Source organism: Trachemys scripta, chromosome 7, assembly GCF_013100865.1.
Source record: "Trachemys scripta elegans isolate TJP31775 chromosome 7, CAS_Tse_1.0, whole genome shotgun sequence".
In the NCBI taxonomy this organism is placed as follows: domain Eukaryota; kingdom Metazoa; phylum Chordata; order Testudines; family Emydidae; genus Trachemys; species Trachemys scripta.
The window spans coordinates 68,911,788-68,926,575 of NC_048304.1; the positions used below are offsets into that span (position 1 = coordinate 68,911,788).

At 40.1% G+C, this 14,788-nt stretch overlaps 1 protein-coding gene across 2 annotated transcripts in view; it reads right to left on the reverse strand.

Moving 5' to 3' along the window:
* RASGEF1A (RasGEF domain family member 1A) overlaps positions 1-13,549 on the reverse strand; it is a 75,774-nt gene extending 62,225 nt beyond the window's left edge. Inside the window, exon 1 of one of the 2 annotated variants that reach the window (XM_034776347.1) lies at positions 13,458-13,549. In XM_034776347.1, coding sequence (XP_034632238.1) covers positions 13,458-13,499 — 42 coding nt within the window. In that variant the 5' untranslated portion in view covers positions 13,500-13,549. Of the gene's footprint in view, positions 1-11,790; positions 11,925-13,457 lie in introns of those variants that run through there. The other variant, XM_034776350.1, reaches the window with a different exon arrangement.
* Positions 13,550-14,788: the final 1,239 nt, after the last annotated feature.

Genomic DNA, 14,788 nt, shown 5'->3' on the forward strand with positions numbered 1-14,788 from the left:
GCAGCCTGTTTATGGTTCAGCTGGCTGCTTTGGGTCTTGATCAGAACCAAGTAAATAATGTTACTCTGGATTATTTAAAGTTGTGTCCAATCAGGTATCTAGTCACTTGTTTACAGTTTGAAAACTAAGGAAATGGCTGGGGGAGGGAAGGGACCATATTTTTTTCACATAAATCCTGAAGACCTAATAGCACCACACAGGAAAGATCTTATTTACAGTTTGGGCACTGACAACATCAGTCTTCTGTTTTGTTATTGTAGGGTTAGTAGGTCAAAGGTCAGGGCATTAATCAGTGACCACAGTCAGAAAAGAAATGCTAAACTTGAGGTGAAAGGAAAGGTGTCATGGGAACAGAAAGGAAAGCAAAGGTTTTTAAAGGAGCCATCCTACGAAAAGCCACCAGCAAAGGGGAAAGCCTGATAATTAAAGCATTGCTCAAAAAGGGTTATTTATTTTTGTGCTGTTTTACTATTAAAATGAGATAGTGTCTAAATTCACTACGGACCTGTGTGGCTTTTCCTTATCCTTTAAAAACCACCACCAACAACAATCTTTTCTGTTTTTTTTCTAACCTAAAAATTGAAGGACAATATCAGGCTGACTATCAAATGCCAGATGATTGTTATTTGATCTGAAGTGTGGTGGGAAAGCAACAAGTAGGTAGGATAATCTATCACACTTCAAAGTATCTCTGAGACTTTATCTTTGTGGTTAAGGAAGCTATTCATCCTTCTTTTTCCAATTCTAGTCTATTATATACAGGTTGTTATATTATAATATCTGAGCACCTTGAAGCAGTGGATTAAGCAATATGGCTACACATCTGTAACATGTGGTTTGTTCTCTCATCTTCTCCCCAAGGAGAAGCGTCTGCAGTGAAGTGTCTTCGTCTGGTACAACGCATGGAATGTATGTGTGTGTATATGTGTACATTGCTATGCATTGGAGAAGGCAAGATGGCAAAGTTTGTGATGGTCAGTTCCTTTGAGCTCCCTCTGTCTATCCCTCCACAAAACCAGCTAACAAGGAGGAGTCATTCTGCAGTGCATAACTTTTCAAAAGTGAATCATCTTTCGATATAAGGCTTGACACTGCAAAGTGCTGATCAGCCCCATTGACATGCAGGCATGTTTCGCGAAAGAGGATTGGGCCTGTATAAACATCTCTGTCACTTTCACAGAGCTAAATCACTGCGATTCCTGTGTCCATATAGTTATAACTCTTTAAAATCCATGCATCCCTTTTTCATAGCCTCTTGAAGGAATACACAATGTTTGTTTATTTATTTGTTAAATGCTTCTGTTTAATTTGTGATTGGAATGGGGAAAAAAAACATTTTTTATAGAGAGATCTAGCTCCAGTGAGGGATATTTGTTTTTCTTTAAAACACAGAAGGAGTTTCATTTGTCTCATTCAAAGAGCAGATTCTTCCCTGCAAACTAACAGCTTTCCTCTGTCCACAGGGAAACCTATTATACTTCCTTAATGTGCTTCCTGGACTATCAGTCACATTGACTATTGTTTGTAAGAGGCAAGGCTTTCAATGCTTATAGTCCAATCTTTAAATTCAAGCAATTTATTAGTATTATTTTTGTGCTCCCTCATTCATCCTCTTCACCCTGGAAAGAATGAAAAATGGAAAGGGGTGGCATTTTCTTCTCTCAGTGAATATGAATGTAGGAGTCAGAACTCCTCCATCCTAGGGAAAAGGCCTATAGAATGTAAAGTAAAATAACTCTTCAGGGTCAGATTTTTAGCTGGAGCCAAAAAGCATTCTACACATCTGAAGGTGGGGTAGTACAAAGGTGGGTATGTTCTCCAAGTCCTGGAGCTGCTCTACATGGTCCAGCCCCTTAGAATAAGTTAGAGAAACTTGAAGGCTGCTCTAATCTGTGCATGATTTCCATGTCTCCAAAAGGGCATTGTAGCAGCCATGGATAAGGATGCCCTGCCATGCTCACTTCCACCCACTATACCCCCTCCCCAGGAGGAACTCCTATAGTGTGTCTACATCACCTGAAGATCCCCCATGGATGGGGAAATCCTACCTTGTGTGGCTGGATGAGCTAATTTTAGGGAGCTTTGCACTGTTGGAATGGCACAGTTACTCAATGAGGACAGGATCTGTCCTCTAGAATGTGGTTATCCCATCTCCTCACCCTATATGCCTTTTCTTTTTTTCTTTGAACTATCCTACAGAACTAAAAATAAAATATTATTGGGTGCAGAATTCTATTAGATGGCTCAAATATCCTATAGAGAGACTATAGCCTCTTTATTCAATTCTGTAGCTTCTTAGAATACAGAGTCCTAAGGGTTTAATTCCTATTAAATTCTATAGGACTGTTCCATAAGGGAGGGAGGGACCTTGTTTTGTCTAACAGAGTGCTCATTCCACAACCTCTGTCTGTGTGCTGACAAGGATGAGTGTGGATCCCTCAGAGATGAATACCAGTTGGCAGGGTGGGTCAGTCTGTCTGGTTAACCTCCTTTACCCTCCTCATTCCCTTGCTGTAGGGCCAGCGTACAGTAATTAACTGCTCCATTTGTGGGACATCCACAGTTTGTGATAAATGACACTACTCTAAACACCAGCCTGCTGCCGAACATTTGAATATAGAACAACAAAAAGAAGCCATACAATAATTCTGGTTGGACTGGAGCAAGCTATGGAGTAGTTAAAATAAAACTGTTTTGTGTAATTGAGAACTTTATACTGGTCATTTTAGGGTTAAGCTACTTTGCTTTGTAGTAAAACAATGCATTCTGCAATTTGGAAGACAGTCCATTAGTCACATAAAGAATGAGTATTTCTCATTTCCTATTCTGGTCAGTGTGGGAGGGCTAATACCCATGCTGATATTAAAGGAATACAATCACAGAAAGCAAATTAGGTTTTAGATAGACTAAGCATAGCCTGAATACTCCTAGGTTCTTTCCCTTTGGATAGCTAGTTAAATTGTATTTTTTTTTAAGGTTCTGTTTCTCTTAAAAATAAAATACATATTAGAAAATCTGATTCATTTTTGACATATTTAGCTGGGTTTTTTTTTTAATCAAATCTTTGAAAAAGACTATATTGCGGTAATCTGATTCAGAATATAAATAATGATATATTGCGTGTGAATTTTCTGCTAATGGCATGGTATCCCATAAGTGCATCATGAGAGTGCAACCTTTGGTTACTAGCCATCAACCCACATATTTTGGCTTTGTAGGAAATGTACCGTATGATATTAAAGGGCTGGTAAAGCATAATATAGTAGAATTTTTCTCCAAGCCCCATGCTTTTCATTGATCAAGTTTCCTAACCTACTTTCTTCCTCTGGAGATTCAGTTATCTCAACTTTTAAATGCATTTCAGTCAAAGGTAAACACTTCCCCCCCTTTTTTAATGCTATGAAAGGTGCCAGATTGAGAGCCCTAGAGACTTAAAACCTCTGTTCATTAATAAAAATACCAGTACTGCAGACACTGACAGTTGCAAATGTCTTCTCACCTGCCCCACCAGTATTCCTCAACCCTGACCTGGAGACACCTCCTCTGCAGGTGAAAGGGTAATTCAGTCTTCATGTCCATTTACACCCTGACCTCTCTGGCTCAGACTGTCAGCATGGAGGTGAGTGGAAACAAGGAATCCACTCTTACACCAAAGTCGTATGATGCCTTCTTTAACATATGCATGTGTGCTCTCTCTCTGGTCTTGTTCTGAAGTTTGCAAGAAGGAATGCAATGTGTTAGGAAAACTTCTTGTCTCCTTAATCTTTGCTGCATAAGACCTTAAATTCATCAAGTGAAAACAATCGTTCCAGTAATTAAAACATCATAATTAAGATGTTTTCTTCTAAAATAGTGGTCCCAAAACTGTAGTCATAAGACTACACAGACTCCCAGGTTGCCTCCAGAGATTGGGCTTGTCCCTGGTTACAAGTTCCCTTGACAAAGAGCCTGGAGACTTGTTGGGTTGGGTCCTTGTTTCTATAGGCCTCTAGGACTGCTGCTGGCTGGGGAGCTTGTCTAGGTTATTAGAGGAAAAGGGAACAAAGCAGAAGGGAAAGTATGTGCAGGGGGAGAGAAGTAGTAGTGGACCACATGACAGAAGAGCATGGGGTTGCGGAAAAGAGGAACAGAAGAGATGGGAGTGAGAAAATGAAACCAGAGAAAATCTAGAAAGTGTGATAAACTCTTAGTTTTAGAGTAACTGCTCTGTTCCCACTTCATGGTCCTTTGAGGCCACCCATTTAAGGTTTCTGGCTACCAGAAGTTACTACTTTTGGGTGGAGACCTGTCTCTCTCCCTCTTGACCAGGGTTTTAACGCTGCACAGCTCCCTGCCTTATGCTGCAATATCCTCACAAGCCAATCTGCCTCATATCCAGAGCCTGTGTGTTGCTCTCTCTCCAAGAGCTATGAAGAATGTATTGCCAGCAATTACAAGTTACCGCACAGCTCTTTCTAAGCAAGCACATTTATTCTTAAGGTAAAAGCATTACAGAGAAAGCTCATAAAAACCCATAAAAGTTTTTATACATTTGCTAAAAGCCTACCAGAGTAACCCACTATTCTGATGAGCCCCTAGAAGACAAAATATCAGAGGAATAGCCATGTTTGTCACCTACTACAGGACAGACCCAACAAGGAAAATAACAGAACACTACTGGTCATCACGTACAGCCCCCAGATAAAACCTCTCCAGTGCATCATCAACAATCTACAACCTATCCTGGAAAATGATCCCCAGTCTCACAGGCCCTGGGAGGCAGGCCAATCCTTGCTTACAGACAGCCCCCCAACCTGAAGCAAATACTCACCAGCAACTACACACCACAGAACACTAACCCAGGAACCAATCCCTGTAACAAACCCTGTTGCCTTCTCTGTCCCATATCTACTCTAGCGACACCATCATAGGACCCAGGCACACCACCAGAGGCTCATTCACCTGCACATCTACTAATGTGATATATGCCATCATTTGCCAGCAATGCCCCTCTGCCATGTACATTGGCCAAAGCGGACGGTCTCTATGTAAAAGGATAAATGGACACAAATCAGACATCAGGAATGGTAACATACAAAAGCCAGTAGGAAAACACTTCAATCTCCCCGGACACTCAATAGCAGATTTAAAAGTAGCCATTCTTCAACCAAAAAACTTCAAAAACAGACTTAAAAGAGAAACTGCAGGATTACAATTCATTTGCAAACTTAACACCAGCAATTTGGGCTTGAATAGGGACTTGAATAGGGCTCATTACAAAAGCAATTTTCCCTCTCTTGGTATTGACACCTCCCTCATTAGTTATAGGGAGTGGACCACATTCACCCTAACTAAATTGGCCTTCAACATTGGTTCTCCATTTTTAAGGTTACTCCCTTCTCTTCATATGTCAATATATATTTATGCCGGTTTCTGTAATTTTCACTCCATGCATCTGAAGAAGTGTTTTCTTTTTACCCACAAAAGCTTATGTCCAGATAAATCTGTTAGTCTTTAAGGTGCCACCAGACTCTTCGTTGTTTTAGCAGACAAAAGACTTTCCAACCCTTCTGCAAGGGTTAGGCCCCCCTTTGAACATAAGGTCCTGGATCCGAAATCAAGGCCCTGATCAGTTTAAACATAGCCTTTTTATGCCTAAAACCCTTTATTTGTCTGTTGGCCTCTGGAAATCCCAGTTTGAACCAGCGTATGTAAGCCTCCCCAAAATGTGGTACCTCTTTGGAAGTGTTTACCACCTAAGTGATTCAATGGGGTTGCAATATCTGCCACATCTCCCTCTAAATAAGTGGGTATAACTAGAGTGCCTGGCTGGAATCCTAGGGGAACCTATAGGTTTATCTCCTGGGTAGTGTGACAGTCAATACCTTTTATAATTTAAAAGTATGGCAATTGACATAATAAACATTCTGCTAACAAGATGGTACACATCATAACTACCATCTGTACAGTCATTTGATGACCATCCCATATATTTTCTCTCTTTAGAACCTGTTGGGCAGATCTGTAAGGGGAGCTCTACTGCGCCTCCTCTTACCTCTGTCACCCCCAAACCTTTGGTTGTGAACTTGAGATTTGGTCCACTGACTACCACATCCCATCTGTTTTTTTTAGGCAGTGTGTGGTGTCGCTTGGTTCCTCCAGGTGTCAGGAAGCAGCTTTTTGGACAAAAGAGTGATGAAAAGACAAGGCTGGCTCCCTGTGAAGCAGCTCTCAACCATGTACTGCATCAATAAAACACCCTACACTTCTCCATGTATGTTTGCCACAAGGAAGTTCTGTCATCTCAAAGGGAGGAGAAAAAGGTTCCATGCTTGTGAAGGGATGAGTTCCCCCATGAAAAGCTCTCCATTAATGTGACCAAATTTTTAGAAATCCTCTGTCCCAGGCAATTTTAAGTATGTATAAATAAATACACTAAAAATCATGTGCATGCTGTTCCGGAGAAAGTGGTGTTCTGCATTTGTTGGCCTGTGGCTGGGGTTTCCTTGATACTTCATGGTTTACAAAATAGTTATAAGAACCACAGCTGCAGAACTGTTTAGTTAGAACTTTATGGGGAAGCAGGTAAGTGACCAAAATAGAGCATAATTTCCACAATAGAAGAGTACAGTGTGCAAAATCCAAGAGAGGGTCTGCTGAGTGCCTTGCACGGGCGAGCTCACCTGGAGCCTTTATACCAATGAAAAACCTAATATTTGTGGCTGACAAGGAAAGCTATTTTTTACAGCCGGTAAACAAACCATAATAGTCAGTCCCCCACTCCCTCACTTATTTCCAGGCATTTCTCGAAAGGTCAATTTTCTCAAGGTGTGACCTTTAGCTTTTGGATAGAAAAGATGCTACTCTTATTGGCTCTGAATTGAAATTGTCTGAACGGTAATAACTTGGAGAGACAAGAATATACATCTATATCTCAGGATTTGTACTGAGAAAGAAGATACAGTATTTGAGTTTTTCAGAGCCTACAATAATCTCTAAGGCTACAGACGCATCTCTGCCAAATAGCCGTAAAATTAAGGCAAGTTTAATTGAAATGAATCCATCAATCAATTACTGTATTTCCTTTTTTAAGCCTTTTTCCTGTAGAGTCTTAAGTACAGTTATCAGCTATCTATTTCTCATTAGTAAACTAAAGCTAGCATTGCATAAAGAAATGAAATCACTCCTTCCTGTACATGAAAGGAATGTGACCTGTGTAAGAACAAAGTGAAGGAAAGATATCCTCCAAGCTGCTTCTACAGTGGGTAAAACAGTTGCTAAAGGAAAATAAACTGAAATATCAAAGTGGCACTACCCAAAGAAAGGGGGAGTATTTTTATGGGGGATAATAAAATTGCAGATAAAAATGAAATCCCACTATTTTTTCTTTTAAAAAATTATGCTCATGGTTTTCTGCCATGAGGTATAGGGAGCAGAAGAACAAGGATTATGTATAATGTTCAGTTTGGTGAAACTAAAAGGGAACGTGCAAAATTGTTGTTCTGCTTCATGTTGCTTTAGCTTTTGATGCATAAAGGGCTGGCACATCATTGGACGTCGTGGTTCCCAGTCTGTCGCACAGCACACTATCCAGTCATGGCCATGTTCCTGAGTGTGACTGATGTACCACTGTTTGCCTAACACAAACATGAGGGTTTATTACTAACTGCTCAGCTGTCATCTTTGTACAGTAGTGTGAAGAAAAGGAGGAGGGGGAGACGTTTGGAAGGGAAAAAAACACCCCAAGCCCTAGCACTGAGTTCTTGTGATGTCAAATGAGTAGGAGTGCCATGTGGGAGGCAGAGGTGTATGGATGGGGGCTGACATTTTCAGAATGTGTTGCTTGTGTTCCCGGTATTTCACGTGTGCCCACTCATGGTATTTACAGGGGCAGCCCCTGTGTGATTGGGAAAAAAAACATTTTAAACAAATCTCTATTCTCTGAACTGATTAAAGCAAGAACATATTCAGCACTTCACAGTGGTCCTTTATGTAACGGATTTGATAGCTCTGAAAGCACAGAGTACCGCTTCACTGAAATGTGTTCAGTTTCAGCTAGAAGCAAAGTTTATTGAAAATGTGAGCTGCTGAGCTGGTGCATTGGCCTTTCGCTAGTAATCTCTAGAACAAACTACAGACCTCACAGCTCATTTGCACACCTCTATCAATGCAGTGTATCAGCTAAAACCAAATATAATGTGGAGGACACTTGATATGCTACAAAACTCACTGGGCAATGTGTCTGGCTTTGGTTCACCCTCTTTTTAAACTTGGGGGAAGGGATGGGCAGCTGCATTTTTTTAAACAAAATTAACAGGGTTGGAATAAATGTTCAAGTGTTTAACAAAGAAGAAAATGCTTGACTTTTTATGTTCATATTATTGAGATACTAAAACCCTTACTACCAAGAAGAGAATGTAATAACTTAGTCAATTTCTAAACTGAAGTGTTAGGGGGCATAGTTAGTAAAATGAGTCCCTGTACATGTCACATGATCTGTATCATTCCCCTGAGTCATAAATCTTTGGAACATCTGTTGTTGTTATACTCATTTTCAGTTATGCTTTCCACTCTCCAGAATTTCCTGGGGGACACAATGGGTCAGTTAGCAAGCTGAAAATGGTCCTCAGCCCTAATTTAATCAATATAGTGGCAAACTTAATAAAATAGGCCATGTCACCTCAAAACCTCAGTACATTTTGGTAGGTACACTCCTAAAGGCTATGACAAGGATGTTGATTTGGTGTCCTTAGGAAATGGTGCGGTGGTTTGTAGATGTGGGTAAGAGGCAAAGGATAATCTCAGCTCCATTAAGATGAGCGGTCAAAGCCAATGGTCCTTTTCTTACATTTCAAACATCAAGTGAATTCTTTAATAGCCCTCCCTCTGCATATAAAATTGAAGCATTTCCAGGAGAACTGCAAATGCCTCTATGTGTTCAGACCTCCCAGCCTGCCAGCTACAGTTCATTATAGCGGATAGTAAAGTAAAATTCCTATTGCACTAAGATCGTTTTGAAATTGGTTCAATGGATTAGAACACAGACCAAGACTTGATACATATCATATAACCAGAAAATAAAACTGTTGCCCCAAAGCAGGTCATTTGTAGTGGGGCTTTAGCACATGAGATGTTTTCCAAGCCAAAGCACTTCCATTTTGATTCCCTGTAATGGCTTTATATTTTATTCTGAATTACCCCTTTCTAGAAACATATACAAGTAGATCACCTGCTTTACCAGTTAGTGACACTTCTGGAGGTGGAAAGGGTGGCCTTGTAGGATTTATCTACTTACCTAGATAGTTCTTGTGCCCTGTAATGTTTTTTTTTTCTTCTTCTAAGTTTGTGTCTGGCTGAATTTGCTGAGTGGTTGCCTCTGTAGCTGCCTCAGTAATCTGTTCCATACAACACATAAGGACAAAGCTCTTGTAGTGTGTGGTCTCTCCTTAGTTTTTGTGCCCTTCTCTTTTTGAGGCAGTTGCCTTCCTGAAATTTTTATACGATGACCACTTTCACTATGCTCAGACTTACTTACATCACCAGCAGGTCTGTGTCTTTTCTAATGAGAAAAATTCTAATCATCCTAACTTCTCCATACTATTGCAATTTTAGAAACCCTTTGTTTGAGCTGTCCTCTTCCAATAGCTTGTCCCAGCCTCCAATATTGCTCCTGCAATATGATGCTCCAACTGTAACCCAATTTCTTCTCATGATCTCCCCATCTCCTTCCCCTTCAATACACGCTTCAGGATGAGTGGGAGCTATGTTGGTGTCAAACCAAAAAACAAAAACAATGTGTGATGTAGACATCTTAAGGACTTTTAAATTGTTTCCTGGATACCCAGAAATTGTGAGCCTTTTTTGAGGAAGAATTACTGCCATGGCAAAAATATAGTTCAAGAAGCTACCACATTCTACTGAAAACCCTCTATTCCCTTTGCTTTGACTGGGAATAACCTTTCAACTATCTTGAGAAGTTTAACCAGTTCCTTCTCTTCACTCTTGAGCAATTACATCTAAGTCCTTTAACTTAAAAGCATGCTGTTGAATTTCATTTTCAATTACTGAGGTTTTCTGTGTGAGGATTTTCATAAATTGCTCTGGAAATGTAAATAGCAGAGCAAAGCATCTTATTCTGCCTATTAATCCTGCAATTACATGGCTGTAGAGTCTTTTTACCTTTCTTAATGTGACACTTAAGCCCCCTTTTCTGCCACTCCTCCACATAACCCGTGCACTGAGGATTATGGACATGCCAGTAAAGTCCAGGTCTTTGAAATCTACATTCCAGACTTTGTAGTTATGTGCAACTACTTTTCACTGCCTCTCTTTAATAAGCTTCAAGCAAAACAATATTTCATTAGTTAATTTGCAAATGGTTTCTTGAGGGATCACATAACTCACATGAATCATGTCCACATCCATCAGTTTAAAGCATAACTAAACCGGGCTGAAAAAATTGCTACTCTGTCTCACTCCAGTGGCTCGGTATTTGTATTCCTGATGTGGACTTCATTGCTGAGAACAGAAATGCAGGCTTTGTTTGTTGATGGATGTGACATCTTGGATCTACCATCTTGGTTATAACAGTTTTATACTGATAATATTCCTCAGCCATCTTCCACAGATGCTAAACCTGACAGGCCTGAAAAATTACAACTCTTACATTCCAGCTGGCTTAACTTTTAGTCTAACAATCACTACCATGATTTGATAGTACAGAAAACAATAATAACAATTATTTTGCTGTATGGTCTATCAAAAAAAGGTATTTCTTTGCAATTCAATGCCATATTACTAATGACTGTAAAGCCTCCAGTACTTTAGAAATCCACTTTCCTCTTTCTCTCATTCCCTAGGTGTGTATAGACCACAATGGAGTGACTTAGACTTAAACTCAGGTACAGCAATGCTAAACAGCCAGTTCTTCCTCAAACCCAGTTTTATTAAACATCACTCTTCCTATTACTTGGGTTAAATAGCCAGATGATTGCAAAACTCCCCACCTCCCACTGAGCTGTGGGAAAGAGACCACATTCAGCGCTAAACCTGCAGCTTCTTACCAGTTAGAAATTTTGCTCTTTATTTGTCCACCTCACAGATGCACCATGCTAGAGAGAGGTTCAGACCAAAATCCTGGATCTAAAAGAACCCCTAACTTTGGCCAGGAGGAGGATTTGCAATCTGAAGCTAGATCAAGATACAAATTTTGGAAATAGCTCCCATTTTTGTAATGAACAGACTCCAAAACCTGGATCCAAATACTGCTGGCACACTAGTGTTCAAAAGTTGAATCTGAATTTTGAAGCTAGGGCATCTCTGTATATCATGTACAATTTCACACCTAATTGGACAACCAAGTACTAGCTCACTCAGTGACTGTAGCCTGCAGATCAGTATTTCTATCTTTTATAGTAACCCAGACAATATATTGACTTCAAGCAAGAGACTTATATAAGAATCATAACATAAAATAAACTTGGTTTCCATTTCTTTACAGCAGTTTTGTATAGAGCTTCTGCCATTCAGCCTTTCACATCATTTCATCAGTGCGATGACTCTCCGGTACAACTGGTGAATTAAAAAGTTGCATCGCTGATTTTAACTGCACTTGATATGATACGCTATTAAGGTATCCGATATGAATGTTGTACTATCTGCTTCACTGGATAAATGATGGCTGTTGTGCCATCACTGTTGGGAGTATACCTATGGCAACACATTGGTATACTCTTTTTGTATTTGTCTCATAGAACCATAGCAGTATATGACAACAGAAAATACAAAGGCACAGCATTGTGTAAAACTTACCAGAGTCTCAAGAAACATTTCTTCTTGTAATCAGGAAACCCAACTGGTTGTGTCTGTCCCTTCTATCTACTGCCACAAAATAGATTTTTGTTTTATTTCATCTCTCAAATACCCAAAGCGTATTTGGGATTGACTTGAGCCCTTGTTTGTTTCGCTATAATTATAGCCCAGAAAAACTGAAAGTATTGCGTGGGAGGAAACCGTGACAGCCACAAGCTTCCACCACGTAGAGATCACATGCTGCACTTTGTGGGTAGTAACTGGGAACTTCCAATTCTGTCGCAATGTGCTTGTATTGTAAAACAAAATGAAACTACGCGTGCTTAACCATTGTGGGAACATGAGAATTGCCATACTGGATTGGATCAGTGGTCCATCTAATCCAGTAACCTGTCTCAGACAGCAACCAGTAGCTCAGAGCTATAGGCAGTTATGGGATAACCTGCCCCCGGAGAAGGTTTCCTCCTACCCCAGAGTACTGAGAAGTTGGCTTATGCCCTGAAGCATGGCTGTTTGTATCTTTCCCATCATTCTCGTTTCTCTTTTTAGCAGTAGATTTCCCAAAAGTTTGGTTCTGCTTGTTAACTGAGGAAAAACCAAGTGCCCAGAAATAAGCTTAATACATCTCATGGAATTATGGGTGCAAGGGACCCAGATTCAGTAACTGTGAACCCCACTGGTATTATTATCAATTGACCATTATTGTTATTTTTCTCATGGTAGCGTCCTTAATGTGCTAAGCACTTTCCAGAGATTCAAGAATAGAGCAGAATCTGAATAAAAACACATAGATTGTAAGCTCTTTGGGGCAGGGACCATTGGTTCATTCTGTGTTTGTACAGTGCCTAGCAGAACGGGAACATGATCCATGACTAGGTCTCCTGGGCACCATGGTAATATGAATAACAACTACTACTGCTAATAAAGAATGGATGGCCTCTGTCTGGAGGAGCTCACAGTCTAAAGATGGATGGACAGACAAGTGGACAAGTCAGGAAATCAGAATAACAAAATCAGTAAGACGTACTATGGGCAGCACTGCAGAAGTAGGCTTTCAAAAAAGATTTAAAAGTGAATAGGGAGGAGTGTTTGCAGATGATTTCAGAGAGGGGTAGCAGTCAACCTGAAGCTTGATAAGGGAGCAGAAGAAGGGAGGGATGTATTTACAATCATGTCTTAAAGGAAGTGACCAGTAGATAGTGGATGAGGAGTCAGTGGGAAAGATGTGATCAAAATAATGGACAAGGAATATTTACTTTTAGTGGCAATGTATGTGTTTGAGAGGCCAGAAATGTGGACATTGAGGTAGCCAGGTCAGGATATAGTGAGAGACTGAACAAGAGATTTGGCTGTGGTGATGGAAAGAAAAGGACAGATGGTAAGGAGCAAGATTCAGAAATATGAAATTTCATAGTGAGCTATTGCCATTCTGCAACATCCATTTTCTGTCTATTCCACACAGCAATCAGTGCCCCCAAAATAGCTCAATATTCTTTCTGTACCATCCTAAATGTTATCTTAATGTCTGAATTCATTTTCAGCCAAGTACATGCTCTCTTGGTGTGATTCCTTCCCAATCAGTTTCTTGTAGCAATCTACCCCATATCAGTAGTTTCAGGTTAGAAAGAAACTTTAACATAAAAATTATAATGTAAAATAATACTTACTTTGCATTTCTTTACAGCAGCATTGCACAGTGGCTCTGCCATCCAGCCTTTCTCAGCGGGTGGACTTCCAGCTATTTCACTCTATGATTTTTGTCATGAGTCTTGCCTTCTTCCCCTTAAAATGAGGGGTGCAATGGATTACTATTCAGGACATACTATTATTTTCCACCCACTTCCCTGTAACGGTGGTGTCAGAATTACTTTGACATGCACAGTTCTCGGGAGCTGAGGGTCACAAGAAAAACGGAGTAGAGAAGCACAAACTCTGGAATAATGAGGGCAGAAAGGCTGGGTGTTGAAGATAGGTGTGGAGAGAAGGGCAATGTGGAAGGTGTGGGCTCGGCAGGGGGAAAAGGAACCAAGAATGAAGGTGGATTTAGAGGGGATCCTACGGCTGATGATATTGGAACAAAAGTGGAATCTAATTTGATGCTGATAGTGGCTACGTAGCCAAGCTGTTATAGAGCTTGCTGAACCCCATCTCACACAAAGCCTTGGACTCTGGAAACTCCCTTCATGAGAGGAAGTATGTTGACAAGGGCAAGGGTAGGATTCATTCTACTTCTCCTTGAAAATTGCCCTCGCTCTTTAAGGGACTCTGGCAGCAGAATCACATCTCATTAGAAAGATGAGTAAGTCACTGGATTTTATTTTTGAATGTAAAGATGTGACACAAAGGAATGAGGCAAACCAAAACCCACTACTTTGACACCTTCCCAAGGTAGATTCTGACTGAGAAAATGCAAGTCCCACTAGAAACCAATGAAAAATAGATGGTTTCAAAATTGTTTTAAGGTACATTGTAGAGAGAGACAGGGAAACAAAAACAAACAAACAAACAAAAAACACATTAGAAGCTGTTTAGTTTTCTCTGGTTTCTAATTGGACTTGCATTATATGCTTCCTCTCTAAGATGGCAGCCTCCAGAACGGAGAGGATGAATTTTCTCAATGGAAAAAGTAGTAGGTATTTCTTAATTATTTTTAAAACATGTATTGTGCATATTTAGTCTTACAGGCTGATTGAACAGATACTTTTACAAATGCTGATTTTTATGTGTATGAGCAGTCACGTTGTGTTCACCTACCTAGGTATTTTCAGGATTGTGACTTTTTTTAGTAAATATTTTCTTTGTTCTCCAAGGTATTACAGAAAAATCACTGTAGTTTTCCTTTAACTTTCACTTACTTGCCCATCAGAGATAACAGAAGAATCTCATTTGCTACAATGTCATAGTACCCTCCAAATCTAGCCCAGGATAAAAGGCAACAGTTTTTTAGTTAACCCACTTTTGAAGAGAATAACAACACCTTCTCGTCTTGGTTCACATC